At 41.0% G+C, this 17,939-nt stretch overlaps 1 protein-coding gene across 1 annotated transcript in view; it reads right to left on the bottom strand.

Annotated features, from left to right (window-relative positions):
* LOC132825764 (hemicentin-1-like) overlaps nt 1–17,939 on the bottom strand; it is a 436,368-nt gene that overhangs the window by 109,090 nt on the left and 309,339 nt on the right. Inside the window, exons 64-70 of the mRNA XM_060841228.1 lie at nt 16,300–16,449; nt 13,767–13,926; nt 12,911–13,035; nt 10,654–10,837; nt 10,422–10,519; nt 7,094–7,369; nt 2,413–2,603 (exon numbers count right to left, since the gene is read on the bottom strand). Coding sequence (XP_060697211.1) covers nt 2,413–2,603; nt 7,094–7,369; nt 10,422–10,519; nt 10,654–10,837; nt 12,911–13,035; nt 13,767–13,926; nt 16,300–16,449 — 1,184 coding nt within the window. The remainder of the gene's footprint in view (nt 1–2,412; nt 2,604–7,093; nt 7,370–10,421; nt 10,520–10,653; nt 10,838–12,910; nt 13,036–13,766; nt 13,927–16,299; nt 16,450–17,939) is intronic.

The raw sequence follows: 17,939 nt of genomic DNA, 5'->3' as shown, positions 1-17,939 counted from the left end.
CAGGAAATAGACCAGTTACTATCACTTTCCAATGGGCTTATTTCTCTTCATTACTCCACCATTATGTCCAGTACTGTTGAAAACTCTTATTTTCCCTGGCCTTCTGAGAATTCCCTAAGTGACTTCTAGTAGCAAGACTCAACTAGAGATTCCTTCCCCCGGTCTTGCCAGGCCAAATCTATTATTGCCCTTAAATTTTCACAGGTTCTATCTCGTTGACCTGAGAATGTCTTCCAACCCACAGTTTATCCAGTAACTAGAAGAGAAACAGTCTTCTTCCCTCAACTTTCTCTCAGAAAGACTTCCTCTCTGTCCAAGGTATTTTAAAAATCAGACTGCTTGAATTAATTGACTCTCTCTTTGTGGTCAGATGTGAAACATGGCTCTTGAGTTTTACTGAATCTTGACCTGGGTCCCATGTAATCACCACCTGGCCAATTGGTGGACAGATTCCAACCCAACTTCACACCATGCCACTTTTTTTAGGGCATTCTGTTTATGTTAAGGTAAAGAGACAGTATAAAACATAACCATCTTATAAAACCCTGCATTTACTACTAGGTGGTGCCTCCCTATATAACACAACTCAGTCTCCCAATATTTCACTTGAGCATTCTGTGCTCTGATTTGTCTCCAGCATCACATTCACTTGTATATTTTCTAAGGTGACTTTGTCATCCAAATAACAAAGCAAGCTTGTTGACAGTGGCAGTGTTGAATTTGCAAGCATGTGCTGCTGCTAAACACAAGGGCATAGCCACAGCTTAAGATATTTAGCTGGTGGAGATCTCTGCCTGCCTTTTAGAAATGTCAGTCCACACATTGGATGAGTATAAACTTAGTTACTGCTCAGAGTTCTTCGTACCTCTTGCTGGTATGATTTTGTAGTCTCTGATTGGAGGCTTTATTTGGCCAGTGTGGGCATTTCTGATACATGATTTTGCTATAATTAATTCTTCACATTCCCCCTTACTACGATTAATGTGTTACGATGATGTAGAGACCAATAACTTTTCAGAAGCTATTTGAATGCTCAGTGACCAACTTAAATAAACTGCACAACAAGATGGGAATTGGAATTACTTCCGACTTGGCTCCAGAAAGAGTTGCAAGCCATTTGCCCTCCGTAAGCAGGATGTATCTACAGGATATGCAGGGAAAGCTCACCAGTGTTGTTCCAGATCTGTAGTTCTAGTTAAGTTCTGGTATGCCGTTAATCTCCGCCTCTTAGCAGTCTGCAGTTGATTTCATTGGCCTTCAGAATGTGTAATATGTAAAGTTGGGGATAGAATGTGAGATTGACATCATGCAAGCATAAAGTCTACTTATGTGACTTCTTAGTAGTTTGATTAGAAGTCTCATATATAAGTAGTCCGAATGTGTCATAACACCCAGTTGACTAAAGAAAAGTAACTATTTATTACTATTGCACAAATCACATTTTTCATATTACCTTGTGCTTTATTTGAAATCGGGGCGGGGGATTAAACATTAATAAGAATGCTTAACTCTACAAATATCCACTTAAGAGAGAAACTAACCATTGCCCCATGATGTTCAACAGCATTATCATTGTTGACTCCATACAATTAACATACTGGGGTTATCATTGACCAGAGACTTAATGGGACCAGCTACTGTGACTTCAAGAACAGTCCAGAGAAACATAGTAACAGGAGTAGGCCATTCAGTCCCTCGAGCCTATTTCATCACTCAATGAGATTATTGTTTATCTGTGGCCTATCTCCATTTATCTGCATTTGGCTCATATCCCTTAATACCTTTGCTTCATAAAAATGTTACCGATGGCAGGTTTAAGATCAACAACTGATCCAGCAGCCACTGCCAGAAGCTGGTAATTCTACAGCAAGTAACTAGTCTCCTGACTCTGCAAAGCCTAAACATCATTTACAAGATACAAATCAAGAGCATGATAGAATACTATCCACTTGCCTGCATGAGTTCAGCTCCAACAACACAGCTTGGCACCATAGAGAGAAATCAGCCCACTTGTTTGGTACTTAAATGCATAGTGAACAATCACTCCCTCCGAAACTGACACACAGTGGCAGCAGTGTGTATCATTTATAATAGGCACTCAGCAACTCACCAAGACTCTGTTGACAGCACCTTTCAGCCTTGCAAACACAGAGAAATACCACCACCAAGCAAGTTTTTCTCTAAGACACACTTGGTTCCTGACTTGGAACTATATGCTATTCCTTCACTGTTGCTGGATTAAAATCCTGGAACTCTCTCCTGAACAACAGTAAGGGTTTACCTACATCATATGAACTGCAGTGGTCCACAGAATTACTTCAACAGATGTCAAAGTCTTTTAAACATTACCGCCTAAATATTTGAAACGAGCTACTGCAGGGAATAAGATTCAATAAACTGAGAAACACCTACCTGCACCCTTTCTATCCGGAGCACCTTTCCATCATTCAGCACCAAGCCTGTTCCATCAAGAGGCACTCCGTCCTTCATCCAGCTTATTTCAGGAGCAGGGACTCCTATTGCTGTGCACACCAACTCCAGTAGGCTACTTAGCACAAAAGACACTTCCTGTGGCATCTCAGAGTCAGAAATCTGTGGCGGCTCTACAAGGACAAATGGTTTCTGTGAGGGAAAATACTGCGAATTTCCAGTTTCACAATAATTCTTAAGCTATTCTCAAATGTAACAACTTCCATACTTATAGACCTTGATTGTAATAAAACACCAAAGCCATGTAAGAAGCTAAGTGAGGTGAATTTTAGGGAGTGTCTTAAAAGGGGACAGGGAGGAAAAATGGTTTAGTGAAGGGATTTCAGAGATTAGGGTCCATACAGCTGAAAATGGTCATTCACTCCTGAGTAATTATACTTGGGGATCGTGCAAGAGTCCAGAATATAATTCAACATAATGCCTTTATATCACAATGGTGAGTAACAATGGTGATGAGTTCTACCAGCAGAGTAAAGGTACATATATGTGTTTAAATTGCTCAAAAGTCTGTGTTCAAAATTCAAAACAGATGCAGTCACTAAAAATGAGAACGGGATTGACATTGCAATTGAATTGTGCTAATGTGACAGTGGTTTAGTTCTATGGTTGCCTGCTCAAGTTTATTTCTTAAAGAAACTAACAGCCAGAGGAGAGAAGGTTTTTTTTTCCCCATCAGTGTGAGCTGGGCAGATATGAAGGACAAGATATTACCTAGATGATGTCTAGATTTAAAGGGTGCATGGAGTTCCAGGAGGTCACGACCATGGCAACAGTTGTTAAAATTAAACAAGTATGTTCAATAGTTTGAAATGCAATCTAACTAAAGGTTACAAGTGGAGATAGTCTCTTACTAATCGTGAGCTTAGATGTTTGGGTTTAAAATTACAGAAAGACTAGGAGATTCCAAAGCAGCTTTCGCAACCACAGGACATCCCAAAGTACTTAACTGGTTGTAATACTCTTTGTAATATAAGAAACATGGTAGGCAATTTGAACACAGTGAACAGTAACAGAAGATGAAGGAGAATCTCATAGAAATATTCTATGTAAATTCTAACACATAAGAAAGGTAGATTAGATTAGATTCGATTCGATTAGATTACTTACTGTGCGGAAACAGACACTTCGGCCCAACACGTCCACACCGACCTGCCATAGCGCAACCCACCCAGACCCATTCCCCCACATTTACCCCATGCCCCTAACACTACGTGCAATTTATCATGGCCAAATCACCCAACCTGCACATTTTTGGACTGTGGGAGGAAACCCACGCAGACACAGGGAGAATGTGCAAACTTCACACAGACAGTCGCCTGAGGTGGGAATTGAACCTGGGTCTCTGGCGCTGTAAGGTTAGCACATTAGAAGGACATTCCTGATTAAAGAACAAAGAAAAATTACAGCCCAGGAATAGGCCTTTCAGCCCTTCAAGCCTGAGCCAATCCAAATGTATTGTCAGTCAATTCCTAAGCATTTGTATCCCTCTGCTCCCCACCTACACATGCATCTGTCCAGAAGCATCTTAAATGAATCTACTGTGTCTGCCTCTACCACCTCTGCTGGCAATGCGTTCCAAACGCCCACCATCCTCTGCGTGAAGTACATGCTGCATGTATCCCCCTTAAACTTTCCATCTCCCACTTTGAAAGCATGACCTCTCATTATTGAATCCTTCACCCTGGGAAAAAGCTTGTCTCTATCCAACCTGTCTATACCCTTTACGATTTTGTAAACCTCAAACAGGTCCCCCCTCAATCTCCTTTTTTCGAGTGGAAATAAATCTAACCTACTCAACCTCTCTTCATAGCTAGCACATTCCATAACAGGCAACATCTTCGTAAACCTTCTCTGCACCCTCTCCAAAGTGTCCACACCCTTTTGGCAATGTGGCGCCCAGACCTGTACACAGTATTCTAAATGCGGCCGAACCAATGTCTTGTACAATTTTAACATGACTTGCCAGCTCTTATACTCAATACCCTGTCCAACTATATGCCTTCTTGACCACTCTATCCACCTGTGCAGCAACCTTCAGATACAATGGACCTGCACTCCCAGATCTCTCTGCCCATCAACTTTTCCCAAGGCTCTTCCATTCATTGTATAATTCACTCTAGAATTAGACTTGCCCAAATGCATCACCTCACATTTGTCTGGATTGAAAGTCATCTGCCAATTTTCCACCCAACTCTCCAGTCTATCTATATCCTCTTGTATTCTCTGACAGTCCCTTATGCTTTCTGCTATTACACCAATTTTTGTGTCATCTGCAAACTTGCTGATCATACCAACAGTGCCCTCTTCTAGATTAGTCTAAAGATACGGGTTCAGCCATTTAGGACTGAGGAAAATCTCTTTACCTAAAGAGTGGTGGACCTGTGGAATTCTCTGGCACAGAAAGTTGTTGAGGCCAAAAATTGACTGTTTACAATGTATTTCTTAGTGCTAAAGGATCAAAGGAAATGGGTGACAGTGGGAATAGGGTACTGAGATGGATCATGTTGAATGGCCTACTTATGTTTCTTTTTTCTAGTTTCTTTGTCCAAATCATTTGCTTTTGTGATTTGATTGAGAGATAAAGATCAGGACCACGCAGATAAACTCTATTTTTCTTTGAAATGCTGGTGCGAAATCTTTCATGTCCATGTAAAAGGGTAGCTGAGGCCTCAGTTTAACATCGTGCCTGAAAGACAGTTCCTCCAACAGTCCAGCCCTTTCCTGATACTTCAATAGAGTGTCAACCTCGATTCATGTATTTACGTCTGGAATGGAACTTGAACCTGGAACTTTCTGATTTGGGGGACAGTATTACCCACTTCATTATACAGCTGCTCTACGGTATGAAATTGCATGAGAGGATTGGTTTAATGAGGAGATTCCCTCTGCTGTGTCTCATTACGTTCTGATTATTTAAAACAAGAGAGGAAATGAGGTGATATGGCAGTACTGTATGTTGATGTATTCAACAATAAAGGAAAAAAAGTGTCAGTTCTGCTCCTCTTTTCTGATTGAGTTTTTTGAAGAAGTAACAAAGAAGATTGATGAGGGCAGAGCAGTAGATGTGATCTATATGGACTTCAGTAAGGTGTTTGACAAGGTTCCCCATGGGAGACTGATTAGCAATGTTAGATCTCACGGAATACAGAGAGAATTAGCCATTTGGATACAGAACTGGCTCAAAGGTAGAAGACAGAGGGTGGTGGTGGAGGGTTGATTTTCAGACTGGAGGCCTGTGACCAGTGGAGTGCCACAAGGATCGTTGCTGGGCCCTCTACTTTTTGTCATTTACATAAATGATTTGGATGCGAGCATAAGAGGTACAGTTAGTAAGTTTGCAGATGACACCAAAATTGGAGGTGTAGTGGACAGCAAAGAGGGTTACCTCAGATTATAACAGGATCTGGACCAGATGGGCCAATGGGTGAGAAGTGGCAGGTGGAGTTTAATTCAGATAAATGTGAGGTGCTGCATTTCGGGAAAGCAAATCTTAGCAGGACTTATACACTTAATGGTCAGGTCCTAGAGAGTGTTGTTGAACAAAGAGACCTTGGAGTGCAAGTTCATAGCTCCTTGAAAGTGGAATTGCAGGTAGATAGGATAGTGAAGAAGGTGTTTGGTATGCTTTCATTTACTGGTCAGAGTATTGAGTACAGGAGTTGGGAGGTCCTGTTGCAGCTGTACAGGACATTGGTTAGGCCACTGTTGGAATATTACGTGCAATTCTGGTCTCCTTCCTATCGGAAAGATGTTGCGAAACTTAAAGGGTTCAAAAAAGATTTACAAGGATGTTGCCAGTGTTGGAGGATTTGAGCTACAGGGAGAGGTTGAACAGGTTGGGGCTGTTTTCCCTGGAGCATCGGAGACTGACGGGCGACCTTATAGAGGTTTATAGAATTATGAGGAGCATGGAGAGGGTAAATAGGCAAAGTCTTTTCCCTGGGGTCGGGAGTCCAGAACTAGAGGGCATAGGTTTAGGATGAGGAGGGGGGGGGAAGATATAAAAGACCTAAGGACAACTTTTTCATGCAGAGGGTGGTACGTGTATGGAATGAGCTGCCAGAGGAAGTGGTGGAGGCTGGTACAATTACAACATTTAAGAGGCATTTGGATGGTTTTATGAATAGGAAGGTTTGGAGGGATATGGGCCGGGTGCTGGCGGGTGGGACTAAATTGGGTTGGAACATCTGATCGACATGGACGGGTTGGACCGAAGGGTCTGTTTACATGCTGTACATCTCTATGATCCTAGATGTTATTGAGTTATTGTACAAGATGTAAAGTTTCATTCCATATTGCCATGGAAATGTTGGCATGAGGTTTAATTGTCTTTTCTGATCGCTTTATGATTTGAAATGACACAGGTAAAGACATGGAAGAAAGCTATTCACTACCACTCACTGACCTGGTTATTGATTAATCAGCAGAGATCAAACCAAAGGTGAGAGAGAAATATGTTTAAGAGGAAAGGATGCACAGTGATCTATTAAGAAAAAGGGACATGTAGAGCTACATGTAGAGCTACAAGATTGTCAATTGGCTCAGATGATGTTTCCCTTTGAGATTGTGTCCATTCTCAAATTCGTGAGCACATTTCACTCACCCATGACAACCAAGTGGAAGTGTCTTGTAGCCTTGCCTGCATCATTCACGGCAATGCAGGAGTACCATCCAGAGTCACTTATGTCCACAGAGGGTAGCTGCAGCTTCATCTCATGACTCTTGAGACTTAGGTCGTTGAGCACCAGCAGTTCACCATCTTTTAACCAGGAGAACACAGGGGGTGGAATTCCACCAGCATCACATGTGAAAGACACAGAAGCTCCTCTGACGACCATCATTTCTTCAGAGTCTCCAGAATTCTCAAACCTGGGTGGAACTGGGAAGGGGATTTGTGAACATAGAATCACAGTGCAATTATCCCTTAGCTAACATCATAAAAATTCATTATCTGATCATTCTCTCATTGCTGTCTCTGACAGTTAATTTTAACTGGTTTCTAGTCCCACTTATTCTTCACGACACCCCATAAATAAATATTCTCCAAACTCAATAATGAGAAACACTACCTTTACAGCTTACATTTCTATAAACTGCAGGCTTTTAAAACTCTTCTCAGTGTTACTTAATTACAACTACTTGTCATCCTTGCGTCTTCTGGTTGAATCTTAATGGAGACCTGAACAATGAGCCATACCCCTTACTCCAGCTTTTCCAATAAAGGGAATGTGTAGACATTTAAAAGACCATCCAAAATTAAGGTGGAGTCAAGGATTCTGTGGGTAGGAGTAGGCAGGAAAGTTGATTTGAGGACACAATTAGACCAGTGATAATCTTACTGAATGGTGGAGTGGGCTCAAAAGGTTGCAATCTTATCCATATTCTTATGCCTATCATCACTAGAAAGAGATAGCAGATTCTCTTGTTTTGTCTCTTCTCTAGTAATCCACTCAAGTAAATGGTCAGTAGTAATTTGAGATGTGGTTTAGCAAATGAATAATATTCTTCTGAGATCCCTTGCATTACAGATGCTAGTCTTTGACCAATTTGACTCATTCATTGTGATATTAGGAAATGGCTGAAGATGTTGGGTACTGCAAAGACTACGGGTTCTCACAACATTCTAGCAACAGAACTGAAGACTCGTGCTCCAGAATTAGCCATATGCCTAACCAAGTTGCTCCAATACAATTATAACATTGGCATCTATCCAAAAACTGGAGAAAAGTACATTCTTTGCACAAAATTGATAGGACAAATCAAAAGACTATTTAAATGGAAAGAGACACCATAATTTTCAGAAGATCTAGTTATTCTTGGACATGAAACATAAAATATCAGCACACGGATGCAGCAAAATAATTCAGAAGGCAAATTACCTACTAGGGGATTGGAGGTTGAATATACAAAAGTCTTGTTCCAACTGTCCAGGGTGTTGATAAGCCCACACCTAGAGTACTGTGGAGAAAGTGAGGACTGCAGATGCTGGAGATCAGAGTCAAGAGTGTGGTGCTGGAAAAGTACAGATGGTTAGGCTGCATCTAAGGAGCAGGAGCATCAGAATTCCTGATGAAGAGTTTATGCCCGAAACGTCGATTCTCCTGCTCCTCAGATACTGCCTGACCTGCTGTGCTTTTCCAGTACCACACTCTCGACCTGGAGTACTGTGTGCAGTTTTGGTTTACGAGTTTAAGAAAGGAATTATTGTTATCGGAAGCAGTTGATTCCTGTGACAAAGTGGGTGGCTTATTGAGAACAGCTAAATATTAGAGGTTAGAAGAATGGCAGATGATTTTATGAAACAAAGATTTTGAGGTGGTTTGACAGACTAGTTGTTGAGAAATTTTCATTAGTGGGGGACACTCAAACTGGGAGATGTACAGAACAAGGGACACTCATTTAAAATTGAGATATAAAGAAATTTCCTCTCAGAAGGGAATGAATGATGGATTGCTCCATGCATTTAATGAGGATTTAGATAGATTTTTGAAGTATCAAGGAGTTAAGGACTATGAGGAACTGGTATGAAAGAGGAGTTGAGGCCTGGGGCTGGTCAGCCATGATCTCACATAATGGCAGGATAGGATTGAAAGGCTGAATGACCTACCCCTGCTCCTATTTCTTATGTTCCTAAATCCAACCCAGCCTATTATTACCTGATTGGTCTACATTTGATCATCAGCAAACTGATGGAAGAGGCCATCAACAGTACCGAAAAGGCATTTGGATGAGCATATGAATAGGAAGGGTTTGGAGGGATATGGGCCGGGTGCTGGCAGGTGGGACTAGGTTGGATTGGGATATCTGGTTGGCATGCGGGGGTTGGACTGAAGGGTCTGTTTCCATGCTGTACATCTCTATGACTTTAAGCGCCACGTGGATAACCTGATCACTGACACTCTATTTGATTTCTGCCTGAGTCACTGAGCTCCTGATCTAATTACAGCTTTGGTCCCCAAATGTAGGAAAAACAGGTGAACATCAGAGGTTGGACGAGAGTGAGTGTCGTCATGTACTGGAATCCCTAGGTCTCTCTGCTCTACAACACTACCCAAGACACTACTTTTAATTTGTTTGGTTTACCAAAATGCAATACCTTGCAGTTATCCAAATTAAACTCCATCTGTCACACTTTAGCCCACTGACTCAATTGATTAAGATCACTTTGTAATCTTAGATAACCGTCTTCATTGTCAACAATACCATCAATCTTGGTGTCTTCTGCACACTTACTAACCATGCCGTCTATATTTTCATCTAAAACATTTATATAAAATGACAAACAAAAATGGACCCATTACTGATCCCTGTGGAACACCGCTGATCACAGGTCTCCATTCTCAAAAACAACTCTCCACCACCACTGTGGCTTCTGCTATTAAGCCAATTTTGTATCCAATTGGCAAGCTCATCCTGAATCCCATGTGATCTAACTATACTAATTAGTCTACACACAGAACTTTGTCAAAGGCTTAACTAAAGTCCAAGTAAACAATGTTTATCGCTCTGCCTTCATCGATCTTCTTGGTTACTTATTTTACAAGAGATGAAGTTTCATTTCAAATTGCTGTGGAAAGCTGGGATGGGCTGCCGTTTAGTTTGTCTTTGTGGATCAGTTTTGCTTATTGCTGCGAACAACACCACCTGCAAGTTTCCCTTCAAGTCACACACCATCCTGTTTTGAAAATACATCGTCCTTCCTTCACTGTTGCTGGATTAAAGTCCTGGAACCCCCTTCCTTACAGAACTTTGCATATCCCTAAGCCCAAAGGACTGCAGCAGTTCAAGTAACAGCCCACGAGCATCTTCACCAGGGTAACTAGGGAATATCGATAAGTGCTGCCCACATTCCATGAATGAATACAAAAGAAACATGAACTGGGCAGGGAGGAGATTTAACCTCAAACTTCCCTCCAGAAGGTTTTGCTCACCTTGAACTTGCAGTTGGTAATGCCGCTCTGTCATGCCCGCCTGACTCTCAGCGACACAAGTGTAGGTTCCAGCGTCAGAAATCTGAACGTGAGCAATCCTGAGGAATAAATTTTAGACAAAACTTGTCTAAGTATGTGTAAAAAGCGACGAAATATTTAAGCAAAGACACCAACAACATGGATGCAAAGAATTCAAGATGATTTTTCAGCCCCAACCCATAAAAGAGTTTACCTCAGCAACTGACCAGCCAACAGCAGCCTCACATGGGATGAGATGGGAAGTGGTAATCCATCCTTTAACCAGGTGAGCTGTGGAGGAGGGGTACCAGCAGCTCTGCATTCAAGTGTAACCACTGCATTCGGCACTACCGTGATGATCTCAGGATGGCTGGAGACTCCACTGATATTCGGAGGTACTGAGGACAACAACAAAAAAAGAAAAGCTGAATTTGAACTTATGAGAAAGTAACAGTGAATCTGGAGAGAGATGACAAAGCTGATGGGTTAGAATGGCCACACATATTTGGTCCAGTTGTATTCATGATTGCTATGCCCTCTGGGCAATAAGCCTCACCCCTTATTTCTTTGTCCACTTCCATGGTCCCCATACCTTCCATGTCCCCTACATCTTCCATGCCTGTAGTGATTGTGATGAGGACAGCCAGGTGGACTTCACAGAATATGGGCTCCCTGATTATGGCTGTTAATCTGGTCCAATCAGGGAGCCCTGGCTGACATATATAAACAGGAACGTAAGGGCACTGCTTGTCACTGGCCATTCGGGTGTTTTCCTATCTTCCTGGTGGTGGAAATTGAATAAAGATTTGTACACTTTGTGTCTCTCACTGTGTCTCTCACCTGCACACACACACCATGGGTGCTGGGGAAAAAAAATAAGCACAACCACGGTTAGGCGGTAGTGCGGGGGTTAAAACAAAAAAAAAAGACGTTTGCCCTTTAAGAAAAAGAAAAATCAAATAAACAGGAACATGGGGCAGTACAGTGGCTCAGTGGGTAGCACTGCTGCCTCACAGTGCTACGGACCTGGGTTCGATTCCTGCCTCAGATAACTGTCTATGTGGGTTTCCTCTGGGTGCACTAGTTTCCTCTCACAATCCAAAGATGTGCAGGCCAGATTGGCCATGCTAAAGCCATGGGTCACTTGACTACAGAATTAGGAGAGGTGGGCTGGTAAAGGCAAAATCACCATAGTCCTCCCAAAAGAGGGCTGCTCTTTTGAATAAGATGATAAACAGGAATGTTAACAAAAAAAAACAGGAATGCCAAAGGTTTTGTTCACTCAGAGCTGGCTCTGAGGAAGCTGGACCAGTGTCATATACTTTCCACATGTAAATAAAGGGTGACTTGGTGATGGGATACAGGCCTCTGTGGAGAGAGGTCAATATCCACTCATCAAGTAACCACTAAATACAAAACTCATGAGTCACTTAATATAGGCAAGTCTTTGTAATGCTCATGAAATTAAAGAAACAAAATTTTGCATTCAACTTTCACTCAGAAACAAAGTTCCCCCTTACAATATCATAAAACTGTCAATCAAATATGGCAAATGGAAGTCCCAATCAATAAAACATTAATCCATATAACTCCTCTATAAGTTATCCAAATAAATTCACAATCATTGAAAAGCCATTTAAATTACAGTTATTACAAGGTGATAAAATGGTCAGAAAATGCTACCACCAGTCACCTTTGTATCAGTATAAATAACCCACGATCTGGCTGAGTCCATTGATCACTGGACTTCAGATGAACATTCACCTTGCAAAACAAATATCTAGCCATCTGTTCAGTCTGTTCCTGTTGGTACAATTGCCAGATGACTCCATTACGAATGCTTGACTGAGTTCTTAAAATACTGGAAACTAGGATGAGTGTGGAATGGATTTCACCACACTATTTTTAAAGTTTGTGAAAAGATTTGTAGCTCGGGTGCTCGTTGTTGTGGTTCTGTTCTGAGCTGGAAATTTGTGTTGCAGACGTTTCGTCCTCTGTCTAGGTGACATCCTCAGTGCTTGGGAGCTTCCTGTGAAGCGCTTCTGTGATCTTTCCTCCGGCATTTGTAGTGTTTTGTATCTGCCGCTTCCGGTTGGCAGTTCCAGCTGTCCGCTGCAGTGGCCGGTATATTGGGTCAAGGTTGATGTGCTTATTATACCGGCCACTGCAATGGACAGCTGGAACTGACAACCGGAAGCGGCAGATTCAAACCACTACAAATGCCGGAGGAAAGATCACAGAAGCGCTTCACAGGAGGCTCCCAAGCACTGAGGATGTCACCTAGACAGGAGACGAAACGTCTGCAACACAAATTCCCAGCTTGGCGAACAGAACCACAACAACACCATTTTTAATGCTCTTTGTTCTCCATTCTGACACAGAGGGATACAACAAAATCTAGGCCTTCCAACCAATACATGCTGCTAGGGAAAATAAGCAGTAAGCACTTGAAAGTTTGAATGTTCACTTACTGAGTACTTTGAGTATGTACATTTTTGTCTCTTCTCCAGCAGGATTCCATGCCACACAAGTGTATTTTCCTGTGTCTGAAACCAAAACTCCTTTTATATCCAAGGAGCTACCATCTGAGGTCAAGCTACAGGATGAGAAGAAAACAAATATCTCATGATCAAATAGACAACCGATACTTTGCATTACCAATTACTTTCACTCAGTCTCACATGAGGCCAGTGAAATAGGCTTGATCATGTGGCCTGGTGCCATCAACCAAATCAATTCCAATTGTTTGGCAAATTCAGTCACAGGTTTTTAGTCCAGACAGCATGGATAGCCATTTGGTGGAAGGCCTAAGAACCAAGGGATAGTGCTTTAAGGTGATTAGAAAAAGAACCAAAGACAACAAATATAAGGAAACGCTTTTCCACATGCAGTGAGTAGTTACAATCTGGAGTGCTTCACCTGAGCGTGAGAGAGGCAAATTCAATAGTGACTTTCAAAGTGGGAACTGGACAAAACACCTGACAGGTAAAAATAGTTTGCAGGGCAATAAAGAAGTTGGGGACTGGATTGAATTTTAACCCCAGGACCATGAACACTCCAGCCAGGGAAACGGTCTCTCAGCATCTATCCTGTCACGCTCTCAAATAATTTTACACATTTTAAAGAGATCACCTGAAGGGCTTATGCTCGAAACGTCGAATTCCCTATTCCTGAGATGCTGCCTGGTCTGCTGTGCTTTGACCAGCAACACATTTTCAGCTCTTATTCTTATAAACTCTAAAGGGTATAGGCCATTGTACTTAATATATAATCACACCTTGCAAATAATCTTTCAGTGGTGATATGTAAAAATGAATACACACTCACTTGAAGTGTGCTTTTGTCAGTGTTTCTAATGGTTGGCCCTCTTTGAACCACTTTAGAATGGGTTTTGGTTCTCCTGTAGCCACACATTCCAATTTCACATCTTCATTCTCTATGGCATCATATTCAGTGGGCACAGTTGAGCCAAGAATGCTTGGTGGCACTAGTTAGTGAGAAAGGAATAACATGAAATGAACAGAAAATTCATGAACATAACCGTTATTTGGATAATGTATTTTCTGATTAACATTCGGTGGCCAAGAGGAATTAGATGGATTGTAGATTATAAACAGACACATTGATAATTACATGCCTTAGCAAGCTCATACACTCTGTTTGCACATGTAAAGGTAAAGAAAGAGTTGCATTTATACTGCACCCGTCACCTCCTCAAGATGTCCCAACATGCTTTAGCAAATGAGGCACTTTGGAAGTCTAGAAAACTGATGTAATATACTAAAGGATTTTGAAGTGCTTTTCAATATCAGCGGACAACCCAAACCAATCAGAGGTAGTGTGGGAAATGGAGTTGATATTCAGTTCAGTAGGGAATGGTTTTCTGAAATTGGTTTCAATTGTCATTATGACTCATTTGTCATAAAGTTTTATTAAAAAGATGGTGTGAAAACATCATTGTAATAGAAATTAAAATTACTTGTGATAGGCAAAAATGTGCCATTATTGTACAGTGTAATATAAACACAGCAAGCTACACAGTAGATCATGTGGCTGTGAATACAGTAAAGACAGTTTGATGGTGGCACTGATGTTTAGCTGTACATTCTTCATACATTCTGAACAGTTTACAGCCAAAATATTCATATGTCATTTTTATTTAGCAGGTGGCAACTTGCTGTGTATTTCTACCTATGATGAGGCTGCTCCTTTAAGAAGTGTATTCTGATCTTTTCCTTCTGAGGGGTGGTAAAGTTAGAGGTTCTGATGTGTCTGGAAATACCTACATGAAAAAGCTTTTAAGTTTTTTTTAAAACACTTGTACAATGAAAAGGGAGTGACCAATTCTCCTAATTCAGCGTTTGGTTTGGTTTTAGCAAGCTGTTCCATTTGCAGCTGCTGATTAAGTTTTTGCTGGGTACCCAGAGAAGCTGCTCCATGCTGATTCTTCCCACACTGACATCTCTCCTGTAAGAACCTGTGTTTGAATTTACCTTTTTGCCAAGGGGTATTCATGGGATGTTGCAAGTATTCGGAACAGCACCATTAAGTTGTGACAGAATCGTTTGGGTTTTCAAATAGGTTAAGCTATTCTAAATTCCTTTCTCTTTTGTTCATGTTTCATTCAATCATTTATGAATAAATCCTGTTTTGTTTAAAATTGAGTGGTTGGGCCAGCTGCATCACCCCTAGAATATCCACTTTACACCTGCTTAAAATAACTAGAAAAGTTAATTCTAGGCTACCTTTTTGAAATATTCTAAGGGGTCTGGCCTGGTCATTAACACAACATTCTCAGTTCTTTTTATCTCTTTATTTTATTTCAAACTCCTTGACAGATCCCATCAATACAGAACTCAGTTTTCTATAGTATCAGTTATAGCTCAGTGGATAGCACTTGTACCACAAAGAGATAAGAGTTCAATTCTTGTTCTAGAGACTGAAGATCAAAGTCTAGACTGACACATTGGGATACTGGTAAATACGAAGCATCACATTTTAACTTGCATCATCTGATTGTTACATTTGAGACAATTCATGGACTAAACTGATTTTTCAAAATGAAGAACTATGGACTAAAATGGCTGCAATGCTCACTTCTTCACAAATTGAGACAAGTGGTATGACCTATTAGTAATAAATTAAATCATCTACCCTGAAATAATAATTTTTTGTAAAAACATTGAGGACAGGGAACTCAATCATGAAAACAAATTGCATCTCCCATTTGCCTCACATATATATAATAATTTCACATATTGAGAGATTAAAGGCTTATAGCCTTTCCACATTGGCGAACTAACAATGAAGCTAGGCTCTGGAGTAACTACATTTCAACAACTTTGAGCAGCAGAGCAAAGAAAAGAACGTGAATTCATATCAGGAGTATGGAAGGCTTGCTCTCTGTCTCCCCATTTGTCTTTCTCTTTATCTCAGCAAAACAGTATTGGGTGGAAAAGCAACTTGGGAAAACAATCATTAACAGAGAATTCAAGAAATCTCCATACTCTGTGACTACTTCAGATGTAAAAATCAAGCATCAATCAGCTTTAGCCTTAGGTTTATAATCCAACAACTCAGAGACTCTAAGGGCTTCTAACCTGTGTAGCTTCACTTCTGCCAGTCTGCACAAGACACTTTCCCCTGGTATTCACTATGATACCCATTGTGAGAGTTTACTGTGCACAAACTGGCTGCAGTGTTTCCCATATTACAACTGCATCAACATTTCAAATATACTCATTAGCTTTAAATTATTTTGAGATGTCTTGAGTGTGCTATTTAAATTCAAGTGTTTCTTGTCGTTATTTTTACATCATGGCTATCAGCTAGCTCAGTAAAACTTAAGAATTTATCTTACCTTGAATGAAGAGTGAGAAATGTTTACGAACTTCTCCCTCAGAATTCCTTGCCAAGCAGGAGTAATTCCCAGAATGGAAAATCTGCAACTGGATGGTTTGGAGTCTACTACCACTGGATAAGATATGCCAATCCTGGCTGTTACTACTGTCTGTTAATAAAATTTTGTCATGATTTATATTTCTGCAAAATAATATTTCTGCAAGTAACAAGTGCTGGGCAATGACCATTAATAAATAGAGATTTGCTAACCATCTCCCTGACATCCAATGACATAGCCTTCGCTGAATCCCACAATATAACACCCTGCGTGTTAATAATGACAAGAAACTGAACTGGACATCCACATAAATACTTTGATTACAAAAACAAGTCAGAAACTTGAATGACTACACTTTGAAAAGTACTTCATTGTCTTTAAAATGTATAGAACTTATAAAAGGCACTCTTTAAATGCAAGTGTTTTTACTTGGCCTCAAGGTTTCTTCAACTATGGACAACAGCACAGGAACGATTACATCATAGAAACATATAACACAGAAGGACGCCCTTCACCTTGTTATGTCTGTGCTGGTTGTGCTAAGACCCACACCCTAGTCTTACTACCATTTTATTATTATTTTGTCTATAATTCTGTGACATCCTCACCCTCAACTCCCTTTCCTAGATTGTCTGCAGAATTAGCTAACTTCTATGTTGCCGTGGGAGCTTACTCCATGCCATAATCTCCCCCTTCACCCTTCCCTCCCCAGCCTGAATCAAATGTCAGATAGCAGTTGCCCACTGATAAACAAGCTGTCTTGGCACAATAACACTCTGGCATCATAACAGATCAGAGGCTAGGAAACCTGCAGTAAATAACCTACCTTCTGCCTCCCCAAAATCTCTCACCATCTTCAAGACAGAAGTCAGGAGTATAATGGAATACTCCTCACTTGCCTAGATGAGTGCAGCTCCAACAACATTCAAAAAGCCTAAGACTATCCAGGGCAAAGCAGCTGAATTGGCATCACATTTACAAACATTCACTTCCTTCATCACCAATGCTCAGTGTTAGCAATGTCTACCATCTATAAGATGTTCCGCAGAAATTCACCAAAGCTCTGAGAGATCACCTTCCAAATCCACAAGCATTACCATCTACAAGGAAAAGGACAGTACATACATGGGATCACCATAACTGCAAGTTCCTCTTCAAGCTAATCAGCATCCTGACTTGATAATATATAATTGCTCCTTCAGTGTCTCTTGGTCAAAACCCTGGAATTCCCTCCTCATGGCATTGTGAGTCTAGACCGAGAGGTGTTCTATCAAAGCATCTAATTATCTGGAAAACTTCCACGGGGATACCTCTGGAACTTATTTTGCTTAATTCTTTCATGGGACGTGGGCATCACTGGCTGACCAGCATTTACCACTCATCCCTAGTTGCCCTTGAGATGGTGGTGGTGAGCTGCCTTCTTAAACAACTGCAGTCCATCTGCTATGGGTTGACATACAACAAAAGAAAGATAGGGAATTCCAGGATTCTGACAAAGCAACACTGAAAGAATGATGACATATTTCCAGGATAGTGAGTGGTTTGGAAGGGAATTTGCAGGTGGTGGCATTCCCATGTATTTGTTGTTCTTGTCCTTCTAG

The sequence above is a fragment of the Hemiscyllium ocellatum genome, chromosome 21 (genome assembly GCF_020745735.1).
Source record: "Hemiscyllium ocellatum isolate sHemOce1 chromosome 21, sHemOce1.pat.X.cur, whole genome shotgun sequence".
NCBI lineage: Eukaryota > Metazoa > Chordata > Chondrichthyes > Orectolobiformes > Hemiscylliidae > Hemiscyllium > Hemiscyllium ocellatum.
The sequence above is the reverse complement of the archived record's forward strand: the minus strand, read 5'-3'. Positions and strand labels throughout refer to the sequence as shown.